The 20,088-nt window shown below is 41.3% G+C and overlaps 1 protein-coding gene across 1 annotated transcript in view; it reads left to right on the top strand.

Annotated features, from left to right (window-relative positions):
* LOC311058165 (NACHT, LRR and PYD domains-containing protein 3-like) overlaps window positions 1-19,303 on the top strand; it is a gene marked incomplete at both ends in the record, with an annotated part of 29,487 nt that extends 10,184 nt beyond the window's left edge. The window contains 9 exons of the mRNA XM_084075515.1: window positions 1,315-1,428; window positions 6,791-6,965; window positions 7,775-8,165; window positions 9,148-10,924; window positions 11,022-11,192; window positions 11,428-11,601; window positions 15,893-15,948; window positions 17,286-17,763; window positions 19,261-19,303. Coding sequence (XP_083931641.1) covers window positions 1,315-1,428; window positions 6,791-6,965; window positions 7,775-8,165; window positions 9,148-10,924; window positions 11,022-11,192; window positions 11,428-11,601; window positions 15,893-15,948; window positions 17,286-17,763; window positions 19,261-19,303 — 3,379 coding nt within the window. The remainder of the gene's footprint in view (window positions 1-1,314; window positions 1,429-6,790; window positions 6,966-7,774; window positions 8,166-9,147; window positions 10,925-11,021; window positions 11,193-11,427; window positions 11,602-15,892; window positions 15,949-17,285; window positions 17,764-19,260) is intronic.
* Window positions 19,304-20,088: the final 785 nt, after the last annotated feature.

Here is a 20,088-nt window from a genome sequence, read left to right on the forward strand (position 1 = left end):
CGGTTCTTCTATTCCATTTCTGAATGGAGAGGTGCGTGATGGAGAGAAGAAGGACCGGCTGATGTTTCCTTTTTGCTTGATATCGTTTGATGGCAAAACAATGATGATTGATACACATGAAGGAAGACCCTTCACAGCTAATAGGGAATTTCAAATTTTAAGAATCGGTTCAGAATTGAATGAGTACGGCTATAGTTAAATGTGAAGCTCTTTCTGCTATAAATATGCATTCACCGTTCTGCTCGCCCGTCGGCTGCGACGTTTCCTTTTTGCCACACATCTACACTTCATGGAGTACATTTTTTTGTACCGAATTAACCTAATTAAAGTAACAAAAACCCGAAATAAAAGTGGAAAAAACCCCCAAAAAAACGACAATTTCCGCACACGTGCATGTACCCCCCTGGGTTCTAAAATGCCCTCTGCGTCCTTGCGCCCCACCACTAAATATAATAAAGATCGAAAGATTGAAACAAGGACTAATACAAAACTACACAAATATGCATTTTTAATAGAGTTTGTTATTTTGTCTAACTTTTTTTGTGAAACATCTATATACGTTGTTATGGTTTGCAGTGGACTAAAATAGATGAATAAATGTGTGTAGTATTCTATATGAATAAATATAGTGACACACACACACACGCACACGCACACACGCACACGTGCGCGCACACACACACACACACACACACACACACACACACACACACACACACACACACACACACACACACACACACACACACACACACACACACACACACACACACACTTATATTTGTCTGTGTTGAACACAAACAATAAATAAAGTAAAGTAATATCTAACTCAGATTTTAAGAAGCATATTATTTATTATCAGCGAACAGTACATCATTATGGAATATATCAATTCCAAGTTAGTTATCTTTGTTTTCTTTTAAATATTGCTTTTCAACACTCTCACACATCTTCTATAACTGTAAGCATTATAAATGTAACTTTGTTGTTTTACATTCTTTTGCCTAATAAAAATTTCAATCAATCAACTACAAACTTTAAAGGCACAATCAGTGATCCAAACATCAAATTACGCCCCACCAGGGACACAGTAGGGGGGGGGGGTGGTTTAGGCGTATTCAGTTCCCTTTTTTAATTATTTATTAACAGCGAACAGTACATCATTATGGAATATATCTTGTGAAATGTGACTAATTTCACTTGACTTGTGTGTCATAATTTAAATATAAGTGATTTAATATTAGATTTGTAGCAACTAGTGTCACTATAGTTGATGAATAAATGTAATGTGTATGTTGGTTGTCATGGTGTCAGGGTTGATCAGCAGACAGCAGAGTCTCCTGTATCCAGCTGTGTCTCCATAAAGAGTGACCAGTCTATGGGTCACCCTACGACCTTCAAACATGGACACCACTCTACTGATCAGAGGTCAGAATGTAAAACTATCAGAATGTCTTTCCTACAGTTAAAGTGCAGCATCTTAAATGAGCCTGTTGTTTCTGAATCTAGGGCTGACAACACATTTAGAACAAATTAACTCATGTTCAATTCCAAATTAAGTCAGTGTTCATTTTAGTTATCTTTGTTTTCTTTTAAATATTGTTTTTCAACACTCTCACACATCTATAACTTTAACTACACAATTTAAACGCACAATCAGTGATCCAAACATCAAATGACGGCCCACAACTAAATATAATATACAATGCCTCCATTGATCTTTATTATGATTGATTAGTTTGTGTGTGTGGTTGTGTGTTTTATCATATATTATTACTAATGGCTCCAGGCTCCCTTTTCATCAGTTCATAAAATCAGTCATATATATATTGTTATTGTCTCCGCCAGGCCGTAAGGCATGGCTAGAGAGTATGTTTTGCACCCGGTCCGTCCGTCCGTCTGTCCGTCCGTCTGTCTGTCCGTCTGTCTGTCCGTCTGTGGACAGCTAATCTCTGGCACTGTGGGCTTGATCGCAGCGAAACTGTGCACACACACTCCCTGGATTCCAATTCAGAACCTCTGCCCCACATTTTTCACTTGGGCCTGTTATAGCGCCACCAGGAGGCCGCTTTTTGAAAAACTTTTTTTTTTACATTACTCCTACATATTTTGTCCAAACACCACGCGAATCAGTACACAGTAACTCTATAGTCATTAAACAAAACAGTTTTTTCAGATTTTTCATATTCTATTGCCATGAAAGCCAGAAACAAAAAGTGTTCTGAGGTTCATAAAGGTAGACTCCTTGTGGACTTCCTGTAGGCAGACTTCAAAATAAAACCTGCATTATTATGATTTTGTAGTATCTACACAGGAATTCAGTACTGTTGGAATTAGAATTGAAGGCAAACTGGATTAAAAGCAACATTGTGTCTGGATTTAATTTTTAGGAAATTTCACTGTGGAAGTGCATGAGCCTTTTTATTCCAGAGCATTTTAAATTCCTCCAGTGACCATTCTAAACGTTGAACGGTTCCTTATCGTCCTGTCAGGTTTGATCAGCAGAGAGCAGAGTCTCCTGTACCCAGCTGTGTCTCCATGAAGAGTAACCAGTCTAAGGGTGGATTTATTACCTTCGAAGATGGACACCACTCTACTGATCAGAGGTCAGATCAGAACATAACACATGATTTAGATTTATTAAACTCTACTGATCAAAGGTCAGAAGGCCTGCGATTATTGGACCAACTATCCATATTTAATTGTTGACATTTATTTTACATTGTGACTTTACAGGACGCTTGCCGTCTATAAGAGGTTCTGTGTGTAGTCATGATAAGTGCCAAATCGGTTAATATTTGACTTTGTCATAAAAGTATTAAACTTGGTACGTATGGACAATTAGGTCCTGAACATTTTTAGAAATGGAGCTATTGCAAAAAAAAGCCTCCTGGCGGCGATGGCAGCCATGTTCCTTTCCACCGTAATCTGAACCAGACATGATCATTCACAATTGATAATGTCTATCCCTACGTGTTTATGGTCAAAGATTACAAGGATAGCACATAAAATGGACATCATGGCACGAGGCGTTTTGGCGATGGCTAATTCTTTTGCGCGAGCGTGTCCGTGTGTGCGTGTGCTTGTAGCTGGTTTGACCATAACGTAACCTTCTTCTGATCAGTGTTTCGATATATTACTTACTATTGCATCTAGTGCAGATCAAAATAAAATAATTCATGTGTATGTATATGTGTGTGTGTGTGTGTGTGTGTGTGTGTGTGTGTGTGTGTGTGTGTGTGTGTGTGTGTGTGTGTGTGTGTGTGTGTGTGTGTGTGTGTGTGTGTGTGCGTGTGTGGGTGTGCGTGTGCGTGCGTGTGTCCTCCACAGAGAGGAGGTTCCCAGTGCTCCGGAGCTGGACTCCATATTTAAGGTTTGTCAATGTACCTGTACACCCACATTTACACCCTTACTTCATCTACAAATAAAATAAAAACATTATTAGTTGGTCACAATAGAGACACGTAGGACGTGTGTCCACCAAAACATTTTATCCAGCTGAAAACACAAAGAACTGGGAGCTGCAATGGCCGACAGGACCTGGTGGAAAGACATGGCATCTAAGATCTGGACGATAGTCGAAGGATGACGATGATGATTGATTGATTGATTGATTGATTGAATACTTTATTAACAGTTTGCAAAAGAGTGGCACCGATTTATACAAAATAATGCTAAAAGGATAACCCAATAAGCCGAGGGCTTGTTTCCATTGAGGTCCTGTGTTGATGATGATGATGATGATAATGATGATGATAATGATGATGATGATGATGATGATGATGATGATGACGTTGAAAATTGCAATGTACTCTGCTATTATCACTTTCAGAAAATATTTAATCTCTGGGCGCCTAGATAAAAATGTTCCCAATATACCAAAATACAATAGGCCTCATTCAGAAATAAATTCCAAAGTGAAGTGAAGTTAATTCCTAAGTGAAGTCGAGTCAGATTCATGAAACGTACTTAAAAGGCAGAATTGTTCGTAACTATGTTCTTATGATGATGAATCCAAATCCTTGTAACTTGAAGGGGTGTGCCAGTTAATCCAAATTATCATAAGTAGACGCCCCACATATCCCAATTAGCATCCCAATTACCATAGGGAGCAGCCCCACCAATCCCCATATAAGGCATGACTGCATGGCCCTGCCTGCAGTCACACCTGTAAAGTTGAGAGAATGAAGTAAAGAATACCTAAACGAAAGTCTAAAGATGGTGGAACACCAGACTCCAAACATTAAAAAAACATGTACGGGTGATGAGGGGGGGTGGGTTTGGGGTTTCTGGGGTGGGTATGGGTCTTGGGCTTCAACTCAACCGGGTCTGTTTGGGTTAGATTGTAATTTCAGGTCTGTTGAAAACTCTACTCAAACATTTTCATGTCAAGGACCTCATCTGAAAATATTTTCTGCCAGGGAATATTTTTAAAGATTTATCAAAATGTTTTGAAAATAGCCGATCTACAAGCTCAAAATGGGCAGTAATGGGATGTGTTGTGACCTTGTAGATCGGCTATTGTAAAACAAAGTATAACATAGGGTTAAAGTGGTTAAACTGTTCCTCGTTTGCTGTCGACCCCCTGGAACTCCCTCAAGGACCCCTGGGGGTCCCCAGACCAAACTTTGAGAACCACTGCTCTAAAGAATTGATACAAATATTATTGTAATTTAAATCCTATATCATATCGTAGAATTGAGAAAACAGAAGAAACTGTTAAGCACAAACATCACACTTAAAGGAGGAATTTTGAAACACGGGTTTCTTACCTTCTATGATGTTATGATATCCTAGGATGAATGATACAGTAGAAAAATGTCATTACTCCATCCCGGTCCACCACAGCTAAAAACACGCACCAATAGGCCTTGCGCTAGATCGCTTTTTTTTTGGGTGAGATCTGACGCCTTCCGGTGGGGCGCATTCAAGAACATCACATTGCATAGTGTTCTGTCACTATGAACGTCTGATCTCACAAAAAAAAAAAAGCTATCTAAATGCGATTATAAAATAAGACCGAACCAGTCTTATAAACAATGATTGAACGTGATAATGTCTCATTCAGTGCATTGACCAGAGACGTGCAGAGAGATTTGGAGAGGCAGGGGCTGGAATTTCAAAAGGGCACATGCACGGACAAATGCACGCGCGCGCAGCGCGCGTGCATGTGCCCCCCTGCGCGCGCGAAGCGCGCGCGAAATTTTTCGGATATTCGTCGGATTCGGGTACTTTTTTACCCGTTTTTTGTTACTTTATTTCGGTTTTAGGGTTAGGGGTAGGGTTAGGTTAGGGTTATAGATATATAATAAAAAGAAATTAAAAAAAACTTTTTAAAATAATTTTTTTTATTGGTGGCTTTGAAAAAACATTGGTGGCTATAGCCACCGAAGCCCCCGCCTAACGACGCCACTTATTCTTCTGTATAATGAGTACTTTTACTTAAGTAAAGAAATTGAGTACTTTTCCCACCACTGCTGCTGACACAGAGAGAGAGAGCAAGAGAGAGAGAGAGAGAGAGAGAGAGAGAGAGAGAGGGAAAGAGAGATATATATAGGCTCCTGCTTGACAAGTAATTTCAAATTAACAGCTATATATATATTATTTTTGTCCATACATACCTAATCTGTCTCAAACAATTGGTCCGTGTTCTGCGTGCATTCACTGCGTTCAGTTGTGCCCTCAGTTAGGTTTCGATTGTGTATAATAGACTTCGTTTGCCGGGTGGTATCGCGCACCCAAAAAAATAGCCGATCTACAAGCTCACAATTGCGACGCGTTGAAAAGCTCACAGTTGCGACGCGTTGTGAGCTTGTAAATCAACTATAATTCTGCGCGAGCACTGCATGGCACGGGGCTCAATTAAGTAAGCTTTACTGCAGGTGCGAGGCCAACGGGCGCAGGGGTTTCTACAGTTTACAGTCAGAGGAGACAAGGGCACTTTTTACCGACAGACAAAAGGGCAGGGGCTCAAGCCCCCTTTGATGTCTATGTGTGCACGTGCATGGCATTGACAGCATCCGAAGCCGGTATGTGATGTCACATTGCAGTGTGTCTATGTCATTGTGATGTCAAATTGCAGTGTATGTCAGTGGTTCTCAAACCTTTACATTTCAAGGACCCCCAGTTTGGTATGCATTAGGCCCCGGACCCCCATATCTGAAGAGAGTGAACAGATTGAACCAAAGGACTTCACACTCTCAGAGTTACAGTCCTCTAGTCCAGTGTTTCCCAACCCCGGCAATCGGACGTTTTTTGGGCCGCGATATGCTAGGTGTGCCGTGTAAGATTTCGAATGAAAAAGAAAGAAATCAACCCCCTCCCCCCAGAACAATAGATGCGTCGTGGGCTGCTGCTGCCTTAAGCCATTGCTCATCTTGTGTACATGAGAGTAAATAAATATGTTGTGGCAGCAATACATTTGTAGCCTGCCATATATATCTACTACTATCTCTAGGACTAGAACCTTCAAGATCATCGACAAGCTCCCACCAGGAGAGAGTCCAGCAGCTTCTGTACGAACCAGGATATTTGGTCTTACAACCCAAATACCTCTGCATTGTACAAGGCATTGTAGAAGGATTCCTCCCAGTCCTGCTCCTACAATCATTAAGGGCACTGAAATTGAAGTTGTAGAGAGCTATAAATACTTGGGTGTCGTTCTTGATAAAAAACTTTCTTTTGATTCTCATGTTGCCTCTACATCTAAAAAAGTCCAGCAGCGTCTTTTTTTTCTGAGGAAAATGCGTTCTTTCAATGTCTCATCTGTGATGATGACTCTTTTCTATAGAAGTTTTATTGAATCTGTTCTCATGTTTTGTATGGTTGCCTGGTACGGTAACCTGACCCTGGCAAACAAGAACAGGCTCAGCAGCCTCGTCAAAGTGGCCAGTAAGATTTCTGGGAGAACCCAAGCCCAACTCTTAGAACTGTACAAGAGGCAGAGAGGCTACTCCCTCCTGGAGGTATCGGATCACCCACTTCGGTCTGAGTTTTAACTGTTGCCCTCGGGTCGTCGGCTGAGGGTGCCCACTACAGCGACTAATCGGTTCAAACTGTCCTTTGTCCCGGCAGCTATTCAACTGCTGAACAGCAGATAGCACTTTATTCTGCTTGCTGACTTTGCTACTTTGAATGTAATGAATTCTCTGTCTGTAGTGCCCTGTTCTTAGATCTTAGTCTTGTATTGAATTGCTGTTGTTGTTATATGTATTTTTTACTATGATCTGGCTGCAAATCAATTTCCCGCAAGGGACAATAAAGCTAACCTTGAACCTTGGCTCTTTAGATCCATACTCATTCATAATCATCAGGGTTGACATCTCGGTTTAGTTCTTATCGGACACCACTGCGGCGGGTCCGATCCTTAGACAACCAGTCACCTTTCCTTTGAGTAGTATTTTATAACGACACTGCACCTTCATCACAAGGACATCAGTTTTCTTTTTGGAGAAATTACATTTCCAAGACTTTTCTTCCATGACACTGAAAATGACCAGTGCACTGTTACCCAGTGTAATGAAAAGTAATTTAAATCATCCATCCATCCATCCATCCGCTTATCCGGACTCGGGTTGTGGGGGTAACAGTTCCAGCAGAGAGTTACAGACTTCCCTTTCCCGGGCCACATTAGCAACTTCATACTGCGGGATCCTGAGGCGTTCCATGGCCAGCATGGAGATATAATCCCCCATCTGGTCCTTGGTCTGCCCCAATTAATCAATCAATTCAATATTGTTGAATTTAAAATGTATTATATTATTATGTGTTTCAGCTGCTCGAAGAGAATCTCGTAACAATTGTGAAGGAAGAGATGAAGAGGTTCCAGAGGGTTCTGACAACAGATTACCCAGAATGCTTAGAAAGTCAGAGGGAGGAGGTGGTGGATGGTGAGGATGAGGAGGAGAGGAGAAGCATCACAGAGGGAGCTCTGAAGATCACACTGCACCTTCTGAGGGGTCTGAAGCAGGGGAAGCTGGCTGACATCCTGGAGATCAGTAAGAAAGTCTTTATTTACACCTTAAACATGATGGAGAGCAGTAGGAAAGTCTTTATTCACACCTTTAACATGATGGAGAGCAGTAAGACCATCTTTACTCACACCTTTAATATGATGGAGAGAAGTAAGAAAGACTTTATTCACACCTTTAACATGATGGAGAGCAGTAAGAAAGTATATTCACAACTTTAACGTGATGGAGAGCGATTAGACATAATTCAACACGATGGACGGAAATTAAGGCAAAATGATACATTTCAACTCTGTTAGCTGGGAGGGAATTTGTCAAAAATCAGCAAGATTGTGCACAAGTGCATGATTTTTATGAATTCCCTCCCAGCTATGTGGTCAATGTAAACATTATCTCCAAGCAGATCCCTACGGTTCTAAACAATAAGCTGGCAAAACTATAACTTGTAATGTGTTACTTTATTTATATCAAAATAATACTAATAATATAATGGACTTATAATACCCTTCCACACATACATACGAGCAGGGTATATGTAATCTGTATCAGAAGTGTGGTAAGTGTAGTAGACACACCAAAATCAAGAGGATTTAATTGTCACTATAGTCAAACGGGTATAAGTAGCCAAATACAAGCATGATAAGGTCTGCAATACTGTGCTAACAGCAACATAACAACAATATTAACAGTAATAAAGATTAAGACCGCAATACCAGGAGCTTCACACCTGTGTGAGAGTAAGGGTGATGTGACACCTGTACTCTCACAGACACACGATTTCATCCCTTTTACGTGATTCTTTTTTTTCTCTCTCTTGGAAAGTCATTAACAACCAGCGCTGCATTCAACGACACTCGGTTCCCTCGATTACTTCACTAATGATATGGGTTATTGTGGAACATCTTCCCTCCCTTAGCATGAGACATTTCTCGTGTGAAATTGCTATAACATAACTGTAAAGGCCCCCCAAAAGCGTGTTTGGTCCATCCCCCTCACATTCAGAGAGGCTGTGGCACCCCTGAGCAATACTGTGCTAACAGCAACATATACAACAGTAATAAAGATAAAGATGTTCTAATGGCACGTTTTCTTTTTTAAATGTTTGATTACTATCTGGGTGGTCACTCTTACGTTAACATATATACTCACTGGTTTCTTCTGTTCTTTGGTCATTTAGAAGCTCTTGCTCCTGTCAGTCAACAACAACTCAAATCTAATCTGAGAAAGAAGTGTAAGAATGTGTCTGAGTGGATTGTTAAGGAGGGAACCCCAACACTTCTGAATCAGATCTTCACAGAGCTCTACATCACAGAGGGAGGCAGTGGAGAAATCAACAAAGAACATGAAGTCAGACAGATTGAAACAGCATCCAGGAAACCAGCGAGACCAGAGACACCAATCACATTTGAAGACATGTTTAAACCCTTACAAGAACAAGATGAACCAATCAGAACAGTGATGACAAAGGGAGTGGCCGGCATTGGTAAAACAGTCGTAACTCAGAAGTATGCTCTGGACTGGGCTGAAGACAAAGCCAACCAGAATTTCCACTTCATGTTTCCACTCACTTTCCGAGAGCTGAATCTGATGAAGGAGAAGAAGTACAGCTTGGTGGGACTTCTTCATCATTTCTTTGGTGGAATCAAGGAAACATTAATCTGCAGCTTAAAAGAGTTCCAAGTTGTGTTCATCTTTGATGGATTAGATGAATTGAGGCTTCCTCTAGACTTCCAGAACAATGAGATTGTAACTGATGTCACAAAGCCAACCTCAATGGACGTGCTGCTGACAAACCTCATCAAAGGTAACCTGCTTCCCTCTGCTTTTATCTGGATAACTACACGACCTGCAGCAGCACATCAGATCCCAACTGATTATGTTGACAGGGTGACAGAGGTGAGAGGATTCACCGATCCAAAGAAGGAAGAGTACTTCATCAAGAGATTTCCGGATGAGAAGCTGGCACGCCCAATCATATCACACGTCAAGAAATCCAAAAGCCTCCACATCATGTGTCACATCCCAGTCTTCTGTTGGATCACTGCCGCTGTTCTGGAGGACTTGTTGAAAACAGATGTGAAAAGATTGCTGCCAAAGCACCTGACTGAGATGTACCTCCACTTCATGTTGGTTCAGTCCAAACAGAAAAACAGAAGAACTCCAGAAAATACCAAGGTCATTCTGTCTTTAGGAAAACTGGCTTTTGAACAGCTAGAGAAAGGCAACCTGATCTTCTATGACACAGACCTGAGAGAGTGTGGCATTGATATCAGAGATGCCTCTGTGTACTCAGGAATGTTTACACAGATCTTTAAAGCGGAGCATGGGTTGTACAATGACACAGTGTTCTGCTTCATCCATCTTAGTGTCCAGGAGTTTCTCGCTGCTCTCTATGTCTTTGTCTCCTTCATCAACGATGATGTCAACCTACTGTCAGAGCCACAAAAAAACTCCACTTGGCACTTAGTTACACACAAACCTAAGTTAAATCACCTCTACCAAAGTGCCTTAGACAAGGCCCTACAGAGTCCAAATGGACACCTGGACTTGTTCCTCCGTTTCCTGCTGGGCCTCTCTTTGGACACCAATCAGCCACTGCTGCAAAGTCTACTGATACAGACAGGGAATAGCTTCGAGACCAATCAGTCTAAAACCAAAACAGTCAAATGCATCAAGGAGAAGATCAAACAGAATCCATCTCCAGAGAGAAGCATCAATCTGTTCCACTGTCTGAATGAGTTGAATGATCATTCTCTAGAGGAGGACATCCAACAGTACCTGAGTTCAGGACGTCTCTCCACAGACAAGCTCTCTCCTGCTCAGTGGTCAGCTCTGGTCTTCTTGTTGTTGTCTTCAGAAAAGGAGCTAGATGTGTTTGACCTGAAGAAATACTCTGCTTCAGAGGAGGCTCTTCTGAGACTGCTGCCCGTACTCAAAGCCTCCAATAAAGCTCTGTAGGTTCCCTGATAACTGGATATATTTCATATATTATATGATCTTTCTTTAACATAAAATTAAATTAAAAATGCTTTATCACTAATGCTTCTTCAGGCTGAGTGGCTGTAACCTGTCAGAGAGTTGTTGTCAGGAGTTGTCATCAGTCCTCAGCTCCAGCTCTCGTATGAGAGAAGTGGACCTGAGCAACAATGACCTGCTGGATTCCGGAGTAAACCTGCTGGCTGTGGGACTGGCGAGTACAAGCTGCATACTGGAGACTCTCAAGTCAGTATGCCTGAAACTTTGTTCAACTGTGTTTAAATAAAACCAAATAAGTTTCTAAACGGAAGATATTTTTATATCATGAAACTTCTCACTGTGTGTGTGTGTGTGTGTGTGTGTGTGTGTGTGTGTGTGTGTGTGTGTGTGTGTGTGTGTGTGTGTGTGTGTGTGTGTGTATGTGTGTGTGTGTGTGTGTGTGTGTGTGTGTGTGTGTGTGTGCGCGTGCGTGCGTGTGTAGTTTGTCAGGATGTCTGGTCACAGAGAAAGGCTGTTCTTCTCTGGCCTCAGCTCTGCGCTCCAACCCTTCCCATTTGAGAGAGTTGAACTTGAGCTACAATCATCTAGGAGAATCAGGAGAAGAGATGATCTCTGCTGTTCAGAAGGATCCACACTATAGACTGGACACTCTTAGGTATGAGAGAAGTCTGTGTGTGTGAATGTTGATAAATGCACCATTTACCATAGTGTCTACTGTCAACTCAGACCATATGTAAACACCATGCAGGCACGTCACATAGAAGTAACTTAGGCAATTCAACTCTGGAGCGGGAGGCTGAGTGCGTGAGATAAAGACGAACGCCACATTTTTGTGGGATTGCACCTGCTTGTCACTCCTCCAGATTGACCTCGCTTCTGGCAACTCACCACTCATTGATAAATGAATAACTAGGTGGTCAGACCCAGAGCTAAAAATGAACATGACGAACAGCCGACCCAATCAGAATGTGGTAGTGTTTTGTCTGATATCTTTTAATTAGCCTATATTATTTTATATGTATTATATGTGACTGCTACTGGTCTTTGATGCCGCATGTCGCATGGGGACAATCAGTCGAAAATTGAACAAATATATTGTTTTTTTTTTGTTGTGTTTTTCGTTTTTTTTTTCATATTAACACAGTTCGAATGTTTAAGAAGGCTTGTAATGCAAAAGCTAGTCGTTTTAGAATCATTAAATGGTTACATTAGTATAGCAAAGTAGGCTGCTTTTGTGCGAGTTTGACTGTGTGTTTGGGGGTGGAGAGACACTTGGCCGAGATTTAGCATAGTGGTTTCGATTGGTCAAGGCTTGGCATTGTACTCCGGTTTCACTGCCTGAGCCGATGGTCGAGCACCAAGAGCCAGTGTTGCCAGGTATTGTTATTATAAGTTAGCCCCCAAGATTTTATTTGAAAATAGCAGATCTATAAGCTGAGCTCCAGTGGTGGAAAAAAGTACTCAAAGTCTCTACTTAAGTAAAAGTAGCAATACTGCAATATAAAAATACTCTGTTACAAAGTAAAAGTCCAGAATTCAACATTTACTTGAGTAAAAGTACAAAAGTATTGGCATCAAAATGTACTTAAAGTACCAAAGTAAAAGTACTAAATATTTGAAAATAGCTGATCTACAAGCTCACAACGCGTCGAGCTTGTAGATCTGCTATTTTCAAATAGCCGATGTATAGGAGGGTTAAAATGCTCATGTGGCCCATAGTCGCTTATTTTGGGCTTTTTTTCCCTAGACCTGGTTACTTATTTCTCTCATAGAATCTGGCAACACTGGTCTCTTATGCTGTTGTTGCTTAACGGCGCATAGCGAAAGTTGCTCTGATCTGCTCATCAGAAAGGATTATTCATTCATTATCCTCCGTGTGTTTGATGACCTCCCCCCATTTTGAGCTATACTAACCTTTCAGCTAAACAGGCCGCTCGACGTTCGTTTGTATTACACTCTATTCCACAACGTGTAGCTAGGCTAGATAGCATAGCCTTGTTAGCTCGTAGTGGCGAGTGTCTTGCCTGAACTACAGCCCGTACATCTACATAAACGTTCAGATTTCAAATATAAAGTGCTTAACCCATGGCCACGGATGTTACAATTATGTACGGGCCCACATAAGTACACGTTTCTTCCATATTGTTCAATAAAAAGCATTTTAATCCGATCGGTGGCCATTTTATCCATTTGCTTTCAACTACGCGACCGCATCGGTTATGAGGTGTATTGCACTCTGATACATTATAACTCTATGAGAAAATGGCCGCCGATCGGATTAAAATGCTTTTTATTGAACAATGCTGAAGATACGGGTACTTATACCCACCCGAAGTGAATTGTAACATCTGTGGCCATAGGGTAAGGACTTTATATTTGAAATCTGAACGTTTATGTAGATGTAAAGGCTGTAAATGAACAAAGTGCAAACGCCATGTTGCAGTTCAACAAAGACGTCACGACCACAGTGGTGGAAAGTAACTAAGTACATTTACTCAAGTACTGTACTTGAGTAAATGTAAAAATGTAAGCTCACAACACGTCACATCGCGACGCATTGTGAGCTTGTAGATCTGCTATTTTCAAATATTTAGTACTTTTACTTTTGGTACTTTAAGTACATTTTGATGCCAATACTTTTGTACTTTTACTCAAGTACATTTTGAATACTGGACTTTCACTTGTAACGGAGTATTTTTATATTGCAGTATTGGTACTTTTACTTAGGTAGAGAATGAGTACTTTTTCCACCACTGCTTATTTGGGCTTGCTTTCAAGATTCTTTTTTTAAATATCTGATTTAATAGGGCTACTTGGGGGAAACTGGTCGTTTCTTTTGGGCTTGTTTTCATAGACCTCGACTGAAAAGTGTCAATGGGGGAGTGATTAGAGGAGTGGCTAGGCTGAATAAATTACCCATTGTTCACGCCCATTACCTGGAGCTGAGAGGTGCTCGAAGTGACAATTCTTTACAAGGGATTATCTCAGTTTGCACTATTATAGATAACCAGATTCAAATGAGCACATCTTCTTCAAATATGTTCCGATGCTGAGCCTTTTAGGTGAGCCATCTAGAATGTTCATCTAGGATTAAGAGAGCCTATGTGTCCATCTAGAAGAGGGTATCTGTGTGGCTGTCCGTGCATGTCTGTGTGTGAGAGTGTGTGTGCGTGTGCGCATGTGTGTGTGTGTGTGTGTGTGTGTGTGTGTGTATGTGTGTGTGTGTGTGTGTGTGTGTGTGTGTGTGTGTGTGTGTGTCCTCAGCTAATTTCGCAAACCACTGCACCGATCAGTGTCAAATGTCTTGTGCATGCTGCCAGGTTAACCCATTTAGACTGGGAACGTATCTGTGTCATTTTTAGATTTCTTTGGCTATTCAAAAATAGCAGATATACAAGCACATAGCGCAGCACCGAGCTTGTAGATCTGCTATTTTTGAAAAATCCTGAAAATGTGTGCAAATCTTTGACTATATATATTTTTTTTTAAAGCAAACATATCTAACTCAATTCTTTGCGTCTGGGGATTCTACAAATGTCTTCTAAATCCTAACAGTTTAAAAAAAATCACACCTGTGTGAAGGTAGCGGCGCCTTTGATATATTTTGTCATAGATATGTGTTTCTACTAGAGAAACAATATTAAAAGGCTTCCAGTGGCACTAAATAGTGCCATTGGAAGCGAATCACCAAATGCATTCCAAGGTAAGTGGCAAAAACTGATCTGTCATAGCTGATAGAGTGGGTACCTAAAAAATAAACTTTAGGTACCCACTCTATCAACTTCTATCTTTGTAGCTTTTTGTAGCAGATATACAAACTTTGCGCGTATAGAGCGGATATTAGCCCTCTATACCTGGCTTTTGCGTCAACGTTCTGATTGGTCAGGCTCGCCAAGGTTCTGATTGGTCAGGTCCGTCAACGTTCTGATTGGTCAGGTCCGTCAACGTTCTGATTGGTCACTATTCATGACATCACTATGTTACTATTCATGACATCACTATGATGTCATGAATAGTGACCAATCAGAACGTTGACGGACCTGACCAATCAGAACGTTGACGGACCTGACCAATCAGAACCTTGGCGAGCCTGACCAATCAGAACGTTGACGGACCTGACCAATCAGAACCTTGGCGAGCCTGACCAATCAGAACGTTGACGGACCTGACCAATCAGAACCTTGGCGAGCCTGACCAATCAGAACGTTGACGGACCTGACCAATCAGAACCTTGGCGAGCCTGACCAATCAGAACGTTGACGGACCTGACCAATCAGAACCTTGGCGAGCCTGACCAATCAGAACGTTGACGCAAAAGCCAGGTATAGAGGGCTAATATCCGCTCTAAAGGTATAGAGCGGCTAGCGCCGCTAAAAAAAAACGTATGTTGCTATAATATCAGTGGTTCTCAAAAATGATATGTATTGGCCCCCATCTCAAAGTATTTTGTTCCAGGGACCCTCAGATGTTGTAACAGAGTTAACTAGAAAATGTGCTCCTCGGAGCACAGGTCTCCGCCAGCGGACCTGTGCTATTTTAACCAAAGGACGGACGGTGAGGAAAAGATACTCTCCATTAATCCTGTCAATATTACATATTGTCACGTGTCACTTGACCAATGTTAGCTTGGCTGATGGATAGGTGTGTCTTACCTCACTTCAAAAGACATAAATAGTCTTTTGAAGTGAGACACCTATTTATAGGGCTCTATTTCATCATGCGTCTCGCTAGCCAATCAAAGCACACCCTTTCAACATATTGTCACGTGTAACGTGAATCTTGACCAATGTTAGCTTGGTGGACACACGGAAGGACGAGAACGAAAACATAGTCTCCTGGCGGAGACAAAAATGTTAGCTTTAAAAAAGTATACATACATAATAAATCATTGTTTATATTATGAAAGAGAATATTCAAGCCTGACTTTGTCTCTCCTCCAACTGCAGTGTGGACCATGGTGGAGTTTGCAGGCTGATACCAGGTGTAAGGAAGAACATGCTAAGTAAGTGTCTGCTGTACTCATAAAATCAAAGCATCACATCCGGTTATTTAGATGACCTCATATATACAGAAGCATGTGACATTCACTCATTCACATGCACGTGCGCAGACCAAAAAACGGGCGTACGCAGAGATCACCGTCAGTTTTGGGATTTATCATTCTATCGTGACTTTGACTTGAGCGTACGGCACACTCAGATCTCACGTCTGGTCTGAGGACGTGTAGGTTTTGGCTACACCTGTTTGTTCCATCGACCATCGTAGACCTGCCGTTCAGCATTGTCTAACAATTTGACATGTATCCACTCCAAAATGTAACACACAAATATTATATGGAGTGTGTTGTCTAACCTCAATGTGTCGTCATGGCATCAGGCACAAACAAATCAGCCAGCTCCATATATGGGCACAAAAGGGGGCATGGCCATATATGGGCATATACTGATGACATCAGCGATCTCCATACAGGTATATGGGCATAAAAGGGATAAGGACTGACAGATACAGAGATCTCCATATATGGGCATATTGTTCGGTGCTATGTAGGTGTGAGGATGTAAGTGTGAGGGCCACGTAGTGGCCCGAACCGTAGATGTGAGGGCCGCAAACGGCTCAAACCTCTAGTATTTAAAAAATCACACCCAGTGTGAAGTGGGCGGTGTGTGGTCATCACAACATGACTCACTTAAAAAAAGGATAAATGACTTTTTTTAAGTCCATAGGCTACTGCTATTCATAGGGCTGCACATGTGTCATGTGTTTCGCTAGCCAATCACGGTCCTGAATTTGCAAAGTCAGCCAATCACATTACAGCTAGTGGTGATGACACTAGCTGTAATGTGATTGGCTGACTTTGCAAAAGTATAGATTTGCATTGACTGTGGAAGGGTTAGGGGTGTAGACTGCGTTGTAGACTATTGGCCAATCACGGTGCAGGATTGGTCAGTGTCCAAAACTCACTTATAGGGGGCGGTTACACCGCCCCAAAAAGTAGCCTATTAACAGATTATCGGATATAGCCTTAAAAGGGTTAAAGGGTAAAAAAATAAGCTAATAAATACCTATAAAGGTGGCATTAATTTAATTTGACTAAATGTAATTTATAGTATAACACATGGCTAGCAGCCGGAAAACACACACACACACACACACACACACACACACACACACACACACACACACACACACACACACACACACACACACACACACACACACACACACACACACACACGCACACACACTCTATTATTATTATTATAACTATTATCCTTATTATTATTATTATTATGTGTGATTGTAAACTGGTGCTGTATTGTATTGTGTTCTTCCCATCAGATGTGTGTGAACTCACAGTGGCTCCAAACACAGCAAACAGACACCTCTATCTGTCTGAGAACAACAAGAAGGTGACATGTGTGAGAGAGGATCAGAAGTATCCTCATCATCCAGACAGATTTGAGACCAGGTCACAGGTGATGTTTAGAGAGAGTCTGACTGGACACTGTTACTGGGAGGTAGAGTGGAGTGGAAAGGTTTCTATAGCAGTGACATACAGAGGAATCAACAGGCTGGGTGCTGACAGTGAGTTTGGATACAATGACAAGTCCTGGAGTCTATACTGTGATGACAGGTACACTGTGTGTCACAATAAGAAGAAAACCGTCCTCCCTGTCCGTGCCTCCTCCAACAGAGTAGCAGTGTATGTAGACTGCCCTGCTGACGCTGTGTCCTTCTACACAGTGTCCTCTGACACACTGACACACCTGTACACCTTCCGGTCCACATTCACTGAACCTCTCTACCCTGGGTTATGGTTAGTGAATTTTGGCTCCTCTGTGACAGTTAGAGGAGGCGGAGGAGGAGGAGGAGGTATGCCTGGGGCCCATGACCCACCTTTTTCCGACACATTTTGCTAGCCTAGGATGGCTCAGGGTTGAAGACAGGGTTAAGCAACAAAAAATGGGATTGGTCTTCAAACTAGTCAATGTGACTTTGCCCTCAATGCCCTCTATACCCGCATATGACTAAATACCTCCAAAAAGTTAACAACACCCATAGCCACAATACTAGCGGGAGTGTAAACAACGATCTGGAACCACCGACCCATAAAACAAACATGGGTAAATTCTCCTTCTACAGCACTGCCACAAAGGTGTGGAATAGCCTGACCCCATCCATTAAAAAAATTAGATCGCAGGGATCCTTTAAAACAGCCCTGAAAATTCACCTTTCAGGAGGCCAAAGGGGGAGGTAGTACCACTTCTCCCTTAGACAGACGACCCCCCCCCCCCCCCCCTGTCTTTCCGATTGTTGTACATATAGTGTTTTTCTGTATTTTGTGACGATATTGAACTGTTTGGTGCTACTTATCGTATATTATGGGCCCCAAGCTGCTTATATTTATTGAACATAAACCATCTATTACTAAAATCCACGTTTGCATAGAGGCATGTTGCTTAGGCCTGATGCTATAATCTTACCCACTGTTTGAAGTGGGTAAGACGTGTGTATGAAGTGCGATTTACATCTCTATTGTTAACTTGAAGACTGTTTGATCAGAGAATGGCCTCTTACTGGACACACCTCGACAGATAGAGACATTGATCAAAGGACATGAAAGGAGTTGATCTGGTCACCTTCCAGGGTGACCCCCACCCACAAGAACTTATTGTAATGTGAACCTACAGTATAAGAGTTGACTGAATAAACCGAATCATGATCAGAACCGATCTGGATGTCTTCTCCGCTTTAATATCTCAAACCAGCTGGGCCTGGCACCGAAAATATACGACATACTTTATGTTTATGAATTGAATACCAAGGACCCCAATGGAAACAAGACCGTTATATTGCATTGTTGTGTTAACCATGTCTTTGCTGAACATGTCCCATCAATATTTCACTTATTGTACTAAGTGAGTGACAAATAAATAAATAAACCCTTCTTATTCTTCTTAATTATTCTTTTCTCATTTTTTCTTGTATGAAGAATTTTAAAGGTAACAAGACCAGGACACCTGGTTCTGCCAGACCCAGAAGGAACAAATTCCTAGTAGGCAACACACCTACAAACCACTTTATAAGTTAAAAGTATAAATCATTTTAGGCATTTTGTGTGTGTGTGTAGCATTTTGTGTACAGGGGTATTTAGTAGGCATGTAACGATTTATCGTATATTGATTTAAATCGATTCAAAGTGGTGACGATTTAAATCGATGAAATAAAATATGACATCGCGATGCAACCAGCAGAGGGCGCAATCGAGTCAGACTCCCTTCCTTGTTCTCCGCCTACTATTTTGTCCCCGCAGGGCCACCATAGCTGCCTGCGTTTGTCTCTTCTTCACTCACTGAACGGCAGGCTACGAACGACAGAGTGGGGTTCACGTCCCCTCAGGCTATGAAATCTAAACAACTAGGCGATCACACTGCATAAAGAGGGAAATGTGCGTCGCATGTAAACATGTTTATTTGATTGATGAATTGCCCAAACTATACCGTTTACCCCCTCCCCCGTCTGACGACGTGGTTAGCTGTCTGATTTAAACTCTGTAGGAAACATACAACTGATAGGCTTAATGAAAACGGATAATTCTGGAGCTCCTCGGTGCGGCTGCAGAGTACAATGAATAATAATCTAATTTAATAATTTAACAATTGTATCAGACCGCTGACAACGCCAAACTCCTTTCAACACTGTCTTTCAGATATATTCATTGATATTAATCAATTAATTCTTATCTAATCTCATTGGGAGCAGTTTAAAACAGTTTCCCTTATTACTGTACATAAATGTGTTGTTTTATACAGAATGCTGAGAATGTAGCATAGATTAAAAATAACTGGTAAATCCCAAGGCTAAGCCTTAGTTTGTTTATTTTAAGGTTTTCTTTATAATTTATTTCATCTGGGAAATATGTTTTAAAATTCATTTATTTCATAAGACTTATATATTTAAAGTTATTATTTTACAAATAAAAAGTATATATCTTAATGTGACAGTTAATGCATGTACCTCGTGAATAAAAAGGCTTTATTTAATTTCATGTATTAAAAAGAGGATAAGAGAAAATATAGTTTTTTAAAAATACAAGGTAAAAATACAATACATATAAGGTTTTTCAGTAATTTGTCTGGAA

The sequence above is a fragment of the Gymnoscopelus microlampas genome, assembly GCF_963454915.1.
Source record: "Gymnoscopelus microlampas genome assembly, chromosome: 13".
Classification (NCBI taxonomy): domain Eukaryota; kingdom Metazoa; phylum Chordata; class Actinopteri; order Myctophiformes; family Myctophidae; genus Gymnoscopelus; species Gymnoscopelus microlampas.